Source organism: Megalobrama amblycephala, linkage group LG18 (genome assembly GCF_018812025.1).
Source record: "Megalobrama amblycephala isolate DHTTF-2021 linkage group LG18, ASM1881202v1, whole genome shotgun sequence".
Taxonomy (NCBI): Eukaryota; Metazoa; Chordata; class Actinopteri; order Cypriniformes; family Xenocyprididae; genus Megalobrama; species Megalobrama amblycephala.
The window spans coordinates 23,265,457-23,280,499 of record NC_063061.1 but is presented as its reverse complement, the minus strand read 5'-3'; the positions used below and the strand labels follow the sequence as shown (position 1 = coordinate 23,280,499).

Here is a 15,043-nt window from a genome sequence, read left to right as displayed (position 1 = left end):
TGCATTGTATTTTTTATTAACAATGCTGGTACCTTATTTTATATGTTTGTGCCACTGCTTTAATATTTTATGTAAACAATCATGCAAATAAACTACTTTGAAGTTTAAATTGAAATTCTTGTGCAGCCCTCCCAGTTTAGCAGCATTTGCTGAGAGAGAGAGAGAGAGAGAGAGAGAGAGAGAGAGAGAGCATCAGTTTCATGACTCACTGTGCTTGTCGCTGCGGAACCCAAAGAGCAGACGAGAGCACGAGGAGTATTCACTGTGGACTTCATGGATGAGAGAAAGGAGCATTTTCACAGAACAAGTGATTTTTATAATTTCTTTCCTCACATTGTTGAAGTTTTTGACTTGTTTTTCGGCATCAAAACTGTGACGGGCGATACATGCACCGACAGCTGGACTAGTTTCATTTCTTATAAAGTGTAGCCTATTAGTAACTGTGGAAGTCCGGAGTAGGCTACATATTGCCGTCTTCTTCGTCTCCGTCTTATTTAGGCGATATAAACCCTTATAATTGTTTCTTAATTACCAATATTCTCTTTTAAAAGTCACTTAATTGTTTACGCGAGGACACCTCGCGCCTCCTGGAATTACAGTGGATGTTTTCACATTATTATGAAGCGTTGTCGAGCCTCACAGACGATGTTCAACTTTCCTGTGAGATTCTCCACACAGCCGTGTGTCCTCCTGACGCTTATTTAGACGGATCATTCATCCACCAGACTGCTTTTAACAACAGACACTTGTGGCACTGCACTACAAATTTGGGACTTTTCAAGGGATGGCACATCTATACTTTTAATGTTTAAGGTGCTTCCCAGACACTTCAGAACACATTTAAGACCCACGAAACAGATCATGGCTGTTAAGATGACAACATTTTGTAACTGCACCGCAGGAGAGACTCGTGTTGAGATGCTTGGAGGGGGAAACATCTAACCGATACGCTGTTTCGTGCTTATAAAGAGATGAAGGCTCTGTGTATCGTCCTGTAGACATTAAGGAAGATTTGTCGGTGGGAAAACACTGACCCGTTCCCTTCTCCTTCCCCGAAACCAACTTCAGAGGAACTGAAGATGCTGCGTCTCAGCCTAGCTGGGCTCATGTTGTTCATTCTTTGCAGAGGTGAGTCTGTCAGAGCGCGTCAGCAGTAACAGGTGAAGACCTGCATGCTGGATCCGTGTCTTTTACTTTCCAAGCTAATTTCTTTCATCACCATATGTAAATGAGAATAAGTGCACCAGCTCAGTTATTCATCACATACAGCTTAAAGGTGCTACTTCATGGTGTGTGAATCAATATGATTACAGATTGCCAGAGGTGCTCTTGACATGTTATTGATGACCGGTTGTAAAGCAATTGAAGGTGGATTCCAAATGACCATGGTTAAATGTGCTGAATATACAATTACCATATGGATTTTAAGAGATGAAAAACTAATCATACTGTTCAGAAATTAAGAATATGCTGCAGAAACACTTCACAAACGCTTTGGCAACTATCCATTTGTTTTTACATTACAGTGTGTTATTATACTTGAAGCATTTACTCACCCTCATGTCGCCCCACACCTGTATGACTTTCTTCTGTAAAAACACAAAATATGATTTTTTTTTTTCTTTCCTCAAAAGAATTTTAAATGAAAGAAACTCATACAGGTTTGGAATGACACAAGGGTGAATAAATTACCATTTTAATTTTTGTGCGAACCATCCCTTTAAATTAGATCTGTAATTGAGACTAGTTTGTTCTAACAAGATTCTTCCTGAAACTGTTACATGTGTTAATCATATATTCCTTTAGTGTAATGTAGTTAGATAGACATGTCATGCTCGCCAGAACTATAATGAAGTTAGTTATAAATGAACACAAATAAATGCATTTGAGATCCAGAATCGTCATAATAGTGAGGTAAGCAGCTCCATTATAGCTCCTCCTGAACCATCATTTTGCACTCCATTACTCTTCTAGAAGAGAAGATTCAGGTCAAAAGGTCAGGAAAATGTCACATATAATCACACATAAAAATAGTTTATTGCATTCAGTGAGAGGAAACATGAATTTCCTTGGACATCATCATTGCTTTTCTCAAAATTAAAAGGGTGAGTCATTTTTCTCAGGGAATGAATCACTCTAATTCTCATGAGTGTGTATTTCTCGTGTCATCTACACTCTGTGCATTGGGTTTGATTTGTCTGGCACGCCGAGCTGGCTTAAGACAAACGCGCCACTGACTATGCTAACGTCATTCAAATGCACTTTAGTTTAGATGCTCGGTCTTGTTCAAGTCACAAAATGAAATGGAGAAGTATATAAAACAACAAGACGTTGATGCCGAAAGAACAAGAGGGTTCGCATCATTAATTTAGCAAACAGCACTCGGAGCTATCATGAGAAACTTTATGAGGATCATAACATGGAAATGGAGGCCATAAACATGGAATCCTGAGAAAGTTGAAGTACATTACAGTGATTGGTCCACTTTAGATCAATGCACGGTCATTAGATCCATTGCTGGGATTAAGCAATGATATAGTCAGAGGGGGGAAAAAGCTAAAAAAAGGCTATAATCTTTATTTATTACGCTAACTGGCTAGGAACCTCACAGAGGCACCTGTTGTGGTGCCAGTGGAAGGCAGTGAGATGATGAAACAATAGTGGGTCCCCTGTGAGCCCACGCTGAAGTGCCAGCATCATTACCACGCACACTCACACAAACAACAAGACTATTAAGAGTGATTACAAGAGCTGTCTTTCTCTGTCTCACTGATCTTTGGCTATGGAGAGAGCGAGAGGGGGGCTGTAATCACCTTCCTCATAATTCAGGGTGGCTGCCAGCAACCGTATGCCGCTTCTTGCTCGACATCAATAAAAATAAACGCAGGGACTGTGTTTTGTTGAACACGGTCCAAATAAATAAGTGTCAATCTGACAACCTCGGCTCGAGGATGGCAATTTAGACCTCAAAAATGATTAGATGGAGTATTATAATCATTGCGGAAAACGTTGATATATTGTTTGAGAAAAACCTTGACAGTTTTGACAACCTCTCATTTTGTCTTCCGTATGTGTTGCAAGCAAAATAAGACGTTTGTTCTGTTCCAAAATATGGTGAACATTTTATGGTATTATGAATTCCGTCAACTGTCCCGAGGGTCATTCACCCTGGGTCATTGGGCAGTCCTTATTGTTGAGCCTTGTAAGGTATACTGTATTTAAAAAAGACATTTCTCTTCGTCCACCATCTGGGATACATTTTATTTTTCATTGAGCTTGTCACAATGCATTGAATAGATAGCAAAGAACAGATATGAGGCACGATGTATGTATCCTTTGTGTAGAAAGCAATCCCATAATGCATTTTGAGCTCTGTGGAAAAAATCCACCCAAAAATGGAGCAAAAGAAATATCCAACCAATATATAGTGAAAAAATGTTGACTATAAATATAAATGTGTGGTCACATATACTGTAGCTCTGCAAATTTTCGTGGGCAAAATTCAATCATTTCAATAGGAGTCCTCGTGATCGAGAGTTTCATGTAAGTGTGAAAAAGTTCCACACGCAGATTTCGTTGTTCAACATAAAGCTGCTTGGTTTGAAATGTATTTCTGTGTGAGCAGTGCTTCATGCATCGCTACACTACTGACAATAGACCTTTTTCTGACAAATATCAACAATGCACCTTTGTTCATTCTGTTCTTTAAAAAAATAAAAAATGGTTAATGTAGTCGATGCCAATAGCCTCATGGGCAGCACGCTGAAATATAATGCAGTTGCGCTTCGGGCATCCCGAGTTCGAGTCCCGGCTCGTGGACTTTTCCCAATCCTGCCCCCCTCTCTCTCTCCCTCCAACTTCGCTTCCTGTCTTGTCATAATAAAGGAAAAAAGCCCAAAATAAATCTTAAAAAAAGTTAATGTACGGTGGCTGAGAGAGCTCAACGCGCTGCAACTGAAGAAAAAGCATACAAATAGAAAAAACACCAACAAATTAAGAAAACATCTTCATCAGTTTGACAACACATGTGCTGCAAATACTCACAACACAACCAAATACAGAAACACGCTCCAAACAAATGTGACCCTGGATCACAAATCCAGTCATTAGGGTCAATTTTTTGAAATTGAGATTTATACATAATTTGTTAGGATGGGACAATAATTGGCCGAGATACAACTATTTGGAAATCTGGAATCTGAGGGTGCAAAAAAATCTAAATATTGAGAAAATCGCCTTTAAAGTTGTCCAAATGAAGTCCTTAGCAATGCATATTCAGTGATGGGAATAACGGCGTTATAAATAAACGGTGTTATTTACGCCGTTACTTTTTTCAGTAACGAGTAATCAAACGAATTACTTTTTCTCCCGTTACAACGCCGTTACCGCTACTGGCAAAAAAAATGCCGCGTTACTATAATTGAGCTCACTGAAGCGGTTTTCATCTGAGTAGGCTCTCTCTTAGCCATAGGACTTGCAAAGTTTTTTTCTCTGGTGTGTGCTGCGGTTAGTCATACTCAAATATAATTTTAAACTGATAATAATGAACGATGCTCTCTGTGTGTGTGTCTATGAGCATGCGAGCTGAGCGCGAGCTCAAACCAGAATACCCCTTGTGACATGCTGGATCGAAAAAATGGGAAATAAGTTGTTTAGTCGACTAGTAGCTATTCATTTAAACCATTAGTTGACTAATCACATTTATATTAATTTAATTTCTTAAATACTGGAGAGAATAAACCATAATATGAGCGTTTATGTAATAGACACTCAAGCGCATGCATAAAGCTTGCCATAAAGAACCGGCAAAAGTAATAATTATGAATGTGATAAAACACAGCAAGGAGACATTTTAATTGTTTATTAATAAAGTAATGTTTTCTGAATCAGTGTCGGCTGCAAAGATGAAGTTGACATTGCTGACTCTCATCATCTCCGCATATACTGGACACGCCTAGAGAGAGAATGCACATTTCATTCGGATTAGGCTGCATAATCAGAGTAGGCCTAGCCTATTTCTTTTCGTTTTTAGATATTTCAAGCTTTCTATAGATATATTTCTCATGTCTGCGAGGCAAGCAGCCCAGTGATTGCGCCCGCACCTGCCATGAGGATGCTATATTTCCTTCTTATTTATTAAATCCAGGCAATTGATTGATGAAACATTGATTAAAATTAAGATACAATTTTTACACAACGAAATTCACTTTAAAGAGAGGCTCTCTATAAAACAAAACTTAATGAAGTGGTCAAAATCGTGTCTGACCCACTCCATGTCTCCCGATATATTGCGCATCTTATGATGCATCTTACTCATGCTGTTCACTTTTCATAATCAAGTAAATGAATTTAAAACATAACATATGACTATTTAAACATAAATATGAAACTACATTTTCTTTAATGGCTACCAACGCGTATAGTACAGTACAGAGAAATTTCATGTCGTGAGGAAGAGCGGATCATGAGTCATGAGTCGGATCAAGAATAATTTATTCTTAGACTTATATTTAATATTGGGGGCATTCAAGTTATTTGACATATTTAAAAAAAAAAATTAAAGTAACGCAATAGTTACTTTCCCTGGTAATTAGTTACTTTTATAATGATGTAACTCAGTTACTAACTCCGTTACTATTTGTGAGAAGTAACTAGTAACTATAACTAATTACTTTTTTAAAGTAACGTGCCCAACACTGTGCATATTACTTACAAAAATATATTTTTTTTTATTCATGGAACATGATCTTTACTTAAGATCCAAATGATTCAGTACGGAGCCCCGGACATGACATGCAGAAAAAAAAATAGTAGGCTAAATCATGCACACGATTTACTAATTCGTTCCCTCGATTTACTAAAACGTGCGCACGAATTACTATTTTGTTCCCTCGGTTTAATAAAACGTGTGCACGATTTAATAATTTGTTTCCTCGATTTATAAATCATGCACATAAATGGAGGGAACGAAATAGTAAATTGTGCGCACGATTTAATTTTTTTTCTTGTGTGTCATGTGCGGGGCTCCGTAGATCAGGATGTAAAAAAAACAAAAAACTCACCTTTCAGGTCATTGACAACACCTCTGACGAGTAGACATTAGGGGTGCAGTGGTTTAAATTACTCACGGTTCAGTTTTTGTCACGATTTTGTGGGGTCACGGTTTCGGTATGGTTCGGTATGTTAGGGAAAAACTACTGTCAAATAAAAATAAAGAGCATAAGAACAAATAATCAAACTACAAGCAACAGCACAAATAAATACAGTAGAGAAAAGATACAAATAAAATAAACTGTGCTTTTCGGATTTTTCAGGTATCTAACAGTAGTTTTTAGGTACAGAAATTGAATAAAGTAGCTAATCAGATGTAAAACAACATTGCATTTAATCTTCACTGTATGAATTAAAAATGAGTCATTATCAATTATTAAGTAATTATTAAGTTAAAAAATCTATTCAGTCAAGAGCAGTGAGTGATTTCCTTGTCTTTTGTTGTTTGATTATCATTAAAAACACATATAGACAGCAGGAATATTAGGCTACTGTCACTTTAAGACAATGCATGGATACAGTACACTGATTCTGTACTCATGCCTTGTCTTTCTTGAGTGTTTAAGTTCACTTAACCTACTTTCGCATCTTGTGCTTGAATGTTAAAATTGGCAAGGCTTAAATGAGTTTAGTTTAAACACAGATAGCAATGTGCGCTGTTCAGGTCTCACCCGTGCTCGATCAACACCCGGGTGATGACGGGTAAATGACTAGTCATATTTTAGTATACAGCACTCGCTTTGAACAAAGTTTAGGAGAAGCCAGAATGCGTATCCATCGACAGAAACATAGATTAGCCTAACTCTGTCTTTCTGTTTTATTTATTTTTAATAAACCATATTGTAGATGTATATCTCGGTGCAAGTGTGTGCTGAACCATGTGGAGAACGGTACGGTTCGTTTTTTTGCCGAGAACTGTTACACTCTAATAGACATTGAACAATAAGCATGTCCCAGCCAGGTTCGTTATTTGTTGGGTCCCCTTGAAACATTTCTGTTGTGTTCTCTGCTATTTTCGACACGTTTCTATATTTGGTTGCACTGTAAACTTTTGCAGCACATGTGTTGTCAAACCGATGAAGATGTTTTCTTCATTTGCTGGTGCTTTTTGTGTTTGCATGTGCTTTCTTCAGTTGCAGCGTGTTTCTGTATTTGGTTGCATTGTGAGTATTTGCAGCATGTATTGTCAGTTGCAGCGCATTGAGCTCTCTCGGCCAATGGTTCTAAAGAGTACCAAATTAGGGTTCTTCAGCTTGTAAAAATAGCAGAACCATTTTTGGTGCTAAATAGACCCCTTTTTATAAGGTTCCATAAAACACCATGCTTTGAAAGTGCTATATACAGTAGGACCGTAATGGTGTTATCTATTATAATATCAGTATATTTACAGTTGCACTGTCTTTTCTATTTGTTTATGTAAAAACAATTATATTTATGAAGTCCAAAATGATCAAAAATGCACAGTATTTACAATGTTAAAAGGAAAAAGTGGGATAAAGTCATGGGATAGCTTTATTTTTTTGGGACTGGGTGTTTATGTACACTCTAAATGTACACGCATGCATCTCCACGTTATGGTAAGAGGCGTGACCTTTCCGGGCAAGATGCGCTAAACTGCTGTCGAATCACAACACAGGAACCGCTGGCACAATCAGAACTCGTTACGTATTTCTGAAGGAGGGACTTCATAGAACAAGGAAGTCATCAGCCCGTTTTTATGGCAGTGGAAACAGCGGTATACAGATAAGTAAATTATGTGAAAAATACTGTGTTTTTTTACACGCGAAACATGAACACATGTTATATTGTACATTATAAACACAATCAAAGCTTCAAAAAACCACGAAAAACGGGACCTTTAAAAACCAGATGCAATTAGAGGCAACAATAATAGACAAAAGGTGAATGTTTATTAATAAGCTTTAATATTTTATTAATAGTTTAATAGTTTATTAATATAAATTTATTAATAAGCAATTTAATAAATGTTTATTGTTTAATAATTATTCATTGAACATTAATAAATGTTCATTTCCAACATACTTTGGGTTAATTTTAATTAAGCAATACAGTAATTTTTAAACAATAGTTGAGTTAAATAAAACTACCCAGCAGGTTGGGCAAACATTTAACCCTACCGCTGGTTAAAACAACCCAATTGCTGGGTTTGTCCATTTTCAACCCAACTTGGGTTGTTTTTAACCCAGCATTTTTTAGAGTGTATAAAGTAATTATTATTAATTTTTTAACAATATGGATCATAAATTCAATATCTCTTAGTAGAGAAGAGAAGTATCTTTAACTGAACAGAGCTGCTCACACTTACATGTTCTGTTAAACTAAAAAGAAAAAGACATAACTGGTAAGAAACCAATAGCAACTTGAAAGTTAAATTTTATAGACATTTTAGAAAATAAATAATTTACTTGTTGAGAGTGTGTATACAGTCTGTGAAATTGGATGGCTGCAGAGCTCCAGAAATCAGTAATAAGGTGGCTTTGATGGTTACAGATTTGAAAAACAAAAAGGCGGGAAAATAGAACCCTAAAAACAAAGAACCATTTCAGCATATACTGTAAAGGGTTCTTCAAGACGATATGATTTAAATAGAACTGTTACGTGTAAAGTAAATCTGTTGTACGTTTCGCACGAAGAACACTATCGGTATGGAACTTATCAGTATCCATTTTAGTTAGGATGCTGCATTAGAAGGCAGCCATCTAGTAGTAGGCAGCAAGGCTCGGTTCCAATGGGGGTTGCAAAAGAGAACAATGCGCTGTAATATTTGATAGTGAACCATTTTCCTTTTATGTTGCCGGTTGGTTTTTCCTGTGACACTAATCAAGACATTTCTATCCGAATCTCTGGAGATACAACAACAGAGGTTTGTGTTCTTCAGAACACAATTTACAGTTTGCATCAAATTACATCAGAGCTTATCTGTGGTCCTAACTTCCAATTTGTGCAGTTTATCTAAGGAGAACATTTGTTGCAACCTTGCAAAAAAATATTTGCTTTCTCCCCAAACTCTCATGCGAACGAAAAAACGATGGCTTGCATCTGGCGGTGTAAAGCAGCAGAAAAATGCATACATTATCTTGAAAGCCAGAGCAGACTCCCACCAGCTTGCTGTTACCAGTGGGAGTATTGCACGCGCCTCCCCAGAATAGGTCTGAGAATGCTGGGCTCGTGCAACTGAGCACACATCACTACTACAAGACAATATCAGAGCCAGGCAGACGGGTGCAACTCAGTGGGTGGTCTGGACACATTAGCTAACAGAGCATTAGTCAAACAACTCGCCTGCCATCGCGCTCTCTCTCCAAACTCAGCAAGAAGGAGTGAGGGATCAGTTCACACCTCTTTTTCCCTCTGACAGCTTCGTTCTCTTTTTCTTCTCGCATGATTCTCGGGTCTTTTGCCAAGTCTCTTGTTGCATTCACTGTGAGAGTCTTGGTGATCGTCGTGCTATTGATGGGATGACAAACATCTCAGCAGCCCTAATCAAAGGGTACATAACTGATTAGATAGAGAACCCCTATAGGCATTTGGAAGGGAATGAATTGTGCCCCCAAATTATGCATCTTAAAAAATAATAATAATAATTGAAAAGAATTTAGCATGAGAGTAAATTAAGCACTGAGTGCTTCGGGGTTCCTGACAGAAAAGTTACGAGTCATGCAGGCGATGATTAACTTTTAATGATTGTCATCAATGCGCAAAGACAGTTTCTGAAATGAATAAACAGAATATGAAATTAATAACTGAGTCACTTAAATATCACAGCAAAAAACACTGTGCTGAATATTACCTATCATTGTCTGTATATTAACAAACACTATCATCATCACTATACTGAATGTAGAAGTAGAATGTACTGAAATTCTTATAACTGCAAATTTTATCAAGAAAAGCAAAAGTTTTAAAGCCAAATGTTGAAAAAGCTTTACAAAGCCTTATTAGAAAGCTTTGAAAAAAGCCTTCATATAGGTCTTACAGATAGATAGATAGATAGATAGATAGATAGATAGATAGATAGATAGATAGATAGAAGAAAGTAAGTCAGAAAGAAAGAGATTTGAGATTTTAATAACAAACTTTATTCAATCATAACAACATAAATATTAAACATCAAATAGTTGAGGTGTTACAAAATCTAATTGTAACACCAATGTAGTTTAAAAGTTTCTATATCATATAAAGAAAGAAAGAAGAAAAAAAAAAGAAAAAGAAAGAAAGAAATGAATTAACATATCCAGTAATGGGTCATAGTTTAAAATGTTTTGGTAAAGAAGCAAAAGCATGTAGTTTTCTTTTGGGAATTAAGCAAAGATATTTTTAAAGGCAGTTTTCATCCTCAGTAAGAGGCTTATCAAAAATCTCCCCAATCAGACGATACATTTCTAAAGAAGAAACCGCTTTTAAAGTTCTGCAGCAATTATATGTCTGGCCTCAGATGTCAAAAAAATATTGAATATGACTAGTGCAAAGCTAATTGTAAAACCAATATGTTAAAAAAAATCTGAAAAATTCAAACCATCCAAGTTTTCTCGGGGTTCTAAGCCATTTGCCAATTTTCGGCAACACTGCCTCAGGGAAATGAATTGTGCCCGAGGCTTCTCTATTTTCAGTTGTAGAATTGAGATTTTTCTCTCTACAATCACGCAGATATAAGTCATTCACCCCCAAAATGGATAATCTTCTGCAAACTGAATTCAGGAACAAAATGTTTAGACCCTTTTAGAGACATCAGTTGTTGTCGACAGTGATAATTTTGCAGTCCGTTTCATATGGTAATAGCAGTTTTTCAAAGCACTTTCAGCTGAATTCTCATGCAATTTCTACATCTATTCAAATTGTATAAATTGCTCAAGGTACAGAGCTATTTGATTCAGATTTTTTTTCCAGCCCACCTTTAATTTAAGATCGTCTGTCATCTCGGTACTCTTTTCAACACCTGTGAAATATAATGACAAATAATTTGAATATATAATACAATGACTATTAATTTTATATCACATTGAATCCGGCTTAAAATTAATCATAATAAGTAATTAAGTTCAAGCAGGTTGTTACATGTAGAATACAACCAAAGCTTGGTGTGAGAATATATAGTTCCACTTTCATAAGTTAGTTTTCTTACAGATGTGCGGTAATTAGGCTCACCATATGGAATAAATACTCAACATTCCTTGAATTTTTTTTCAGTCAAATGTCGCATCCCAATTTGCATACTTATGCACAATTCTATGGCATTTTGTAGTAGAAAGTAGTAGTGTGTGAGCAAGTGTGTTCACACCGAAAATCCCAAATAAAAAAATGCACTTTAAATACCCAAATGATGCACTTAAAAAAAGTACATAAGTAGCCTATATAGTGTATAAGTGCATAGTCTATAGTGTGTCATTTGGGACACAACTAAAGTGTGTATCTTTTGTTTCTCATTTGTTCTGAAACTGAAGCTCGAGCTCTGAATTTCTGATTCGACATGGATAAGTACAGTCCAGTAATTATCTTTACACCATTATCATCTCTCTCCCGCTGTTTCCGTAGTAAAGTTAACATTCGTGCCAGCAGGGGGGCTGCACTCGTTGGGAAAACTTGCTGACCTCTGCTTCATTTACATTATTCTTTGCCAAAGCACGGTCTGCGCTCCTCGATAAGATCATACTAGCTTCCCCTCACGTCTACCATCCTAGTCTGACCCTCCTCTTTGCCCTTCACCTCCCTTTCAGATTTAATTAACAGCGGTAAGCAGGGTTCACTTGGGTTCAGGCAGCCTAAATCTAAATGGAAGCGAATTGCTTCTCTACTTCTGTGCTTCCTCCACCTTCTATTCCTATATTACAGTCCACAGATAAAGCAACACCCTCCATACTCATCTCACATGGCACAGGCAATTACCTTTCCCAGCTGCTCCCCTCTGGTTCCTCCTGGTTAGTGTACCATGGTTCCTTTTTCAAAGTCAATCCTTACTCCAAAATAGCCTGAGTGTTACTCCAGTATGACCAGGAATTTGTTTCAGTGTTGGGGAATCTACTTTAAAACTTTAGTTTTGTCAAGCCGCTCATAGTTAAACTACAGTCATGCTACACGAAGACAAAAAAATTAAAACAAATTCATTTAAGGGGGCAAAATCATTGAAAATGTACAGCTATCAGTATTTCGTTGTCTTAAAAATTTTATTTGGCTTTTAAATTAAACTTTGGATTTGGATGGCAAAAAAAAAACCTTGAAAAAAAGTATAGTGTATGCATATATCACACATTAATACATACATATTACTAGTTTAACTTAACTTTTGCTCCTCTTAAGACATATATATATATATAATGTTGGGGAAAGTTACTTTTAAAAGTGATGCATTACAATATTGCGTTACTCTCTAAAAAAAAAGTAACTAATTGTGTTATTAGTTATTTTTTATGAAAAGTAATGAGTTACATTACTTTTGCGTTACTTTTTCCTCACCTAGGCTGGACTTGTTTGTTTAATGACAACAAAAATGTTCTATTTGTGGGAAATGTTAAGGCTCTTTCACACCTAAGCTGTGTCCCAGTTCAGGGGCCGCGCACTTCGGAGTGCATGAAAGGGGTGGGGTTTTGGAGTGGAGGGTTGCCAGGTCTGAGCAACAAAATCATCCCAATAGTGGCGTAATCACAGCACAAGTGTAAAAGTATCCCAATCCCAGACTTGGCAACAATTAGCCGAGCGTTGTTACATGGCTAGCAGCTGTGTGACAGACAGCTGACAGTTGACGTTTGTGTGTGCATTTTAAAGTTTTATGGCTTTCTATTGGGTTTTGACACGTTCACTGCCGCCGACAACAGGACACTGGACCAAAATATGTATGATTAAACTATGTAATGTTAGTTTTATATCATTAGCAACTAGTTAACCTTGTTTGTTTTTATGTTAAATGAAATGTTAACTGTGTCAGTTGTTTTAACTAAAAGAAACTTGCACTGACATCTTAAAATATACCTGCTGAGCATGACTATTTGTAACAGGCAAGAATTTTAAAGCTATGATGACCAAGACAAAATTTGAATGGACCCTATAGATCTGTTTTGTATGTTCAAATATTTCTGATTTTATTTTTATATATTTATATAATACGCTCCACCAGCCAAATACCCTTTTCAGACAAATGAAAGTGTACACAAATATGTTTTGTTCTGTTTTATATACTGATAATTTAAAATGTTATGCTATTTTTCTGATGTTAAATCTAAGTTCTGTTGTATATAGTTGTAAAAGGTACTTTATGTAATGTAGCTGTAGAACGATGTATTTAATGTAAAAACATTTAATTTACATGATGAAAAAATCGTGTATTATATATACGTATAATTTTTCGTGTAAAATTACAAGTTGCATAAAAGAAATAAACAATGAACAGAACAATTCTCTTTTATTTACACATGTGAACATATGTAAAAAAAAAAAAAAAAAAAGTTTAACAGCAATTACTCCGGCTCATTTACAAATAAATTACATTACAAATATATGTATAGACCTTATGCATTTGCTAACTTACATAAAAAAATAAACTGTACAGAAATTAGGCTGTTTCATTGACAAAGTGACATTTAAATAATATTTATATCGACACATTTTAATGCACTGTATTCTGTTCTTGAGAAGAGTGGGGGGAAAAGGCGGCCTTTGAAGTGCGATTCACTGCAGCGCGAGAACGGCTGACGTAATTCGAGAGCGACTTCAAGTGCACCCTCTCCGTTTCCTCGTGGAATGAAGCACCCATCTCAAGACACTTTGCCGTCTACACTATCCCACAGTTCCTTGCTCGCCAGTGACGACAGGAGTTCAGGTGTGAATTCAAATAAATGTAAGCAATGCCCCGGTTTCACCAATCAAACTGAAATATCCGTGATGTCCAAATCGTCAGTTTTTCATAAATGCAATATTTGTCTCTGAGATGGAGTGCAGTTGAATAAAATCCTAAAGTACTGTACTTAAATACAGAGTAAATGTATAAATATGAATGTATATATTTTCCAAGTTAACATTTCATTTAAAAAACAAAAAAACAAACAAACAAGGTTAACTTGCTAACGATATAAAGTTTAACCATAAATATTTTGGTCTAGTGTCCTGTCGTCGTCGGCAGTGAACGTGTCAAAACCCAATAGAAAGTCATAAAACTTTAAAATGCACACACAAACATCAACTGTCAGCTGTCTGTCACACAGCTGCTAGCCATGTAACAACGCTCGGCTCATTGTTGCCAAGTCTGGGATTTGGATCCTCTTACACTGTGATTACGCTACTTTTGGGATGGTTTTGTTGCGCAGACCTGGCAACCCTCCACTCCAAATCCCCACGCCTTTCATGCACTTTGAAGGTCGCGGCCCCTGAATTGGGACACAGCTCAAAAGTGAAATGAATAGAGTACCTCAGGGATGACGCATTTTTGTAGGTAAAACCCGGAAGCGAGTTAGCATTTTAGGGCTTCCGGTTCCATCGCTCCGAAGTCAATGGGTTTTTTCTAAATCGCCTGAAATAAGGTCTGTGGTTAACAAAGCCTCTAAATATTTTCACGTTTTGATCTATGACATAAAACACACCAGTTATAACCTTCTTGTGATTTTTTTAAACCTTTACTTTGTCTTAAAAACGGCGGTTGCTAACAAGTTGCTAAAAGGGACTACTTCCTTTGGCAGGGACTTTAGACATCATCATGATAAACAGGACATTTGGACAGCATTTCTCATGAAAAAGTGGATAAGTATTCATACACAGCGCAGATCATAATCAGCGAGCATGTTTATAAATAAAGTTGTTTTCTAAATAAAGTTTGAGGAAGTTTGGTGGTGGTGACGTTGATCCGCGACCATGGTGTGCTGTACTCTGTTTATAGCCTACTGTTAGCTTTTTATATCTGACGACTTAATTTAGGCTTCAAAATGTATAAATGTTGTGTTAACTTGTAAAGATTATCTTGATAGACAAAACGTTTAAGTGTCATAAC

General features: G+C 36.6%; 1 protein-coding gene across 1 annotated transcript in view; it reads left to right on the top strand.

Annotated features, from left to right (window-relative positions):
* Nucleotides 1-201: 201 nt before the first annotated feature.
* si:dkey-112m2.1 (transmembrane protein 132C) overlaps nucleotides 202-15,043 on the top strand; it is a 171,924-nt gene continuing 157,082 nt past the window's right edge. Inside the window, exon 1 of the mRNA XM_048166255.1 lies at nucleotides 202-1,128. Coding sequence (XP_048022212.1) covers nucleotides 1,080-1,128 — 49 coding nt within the window. The 5' untranslated portion in view covers nucleotides 202-1,079. The remainder of the gene's footprint in view (nucleotides 1,129-15,043) is intronic.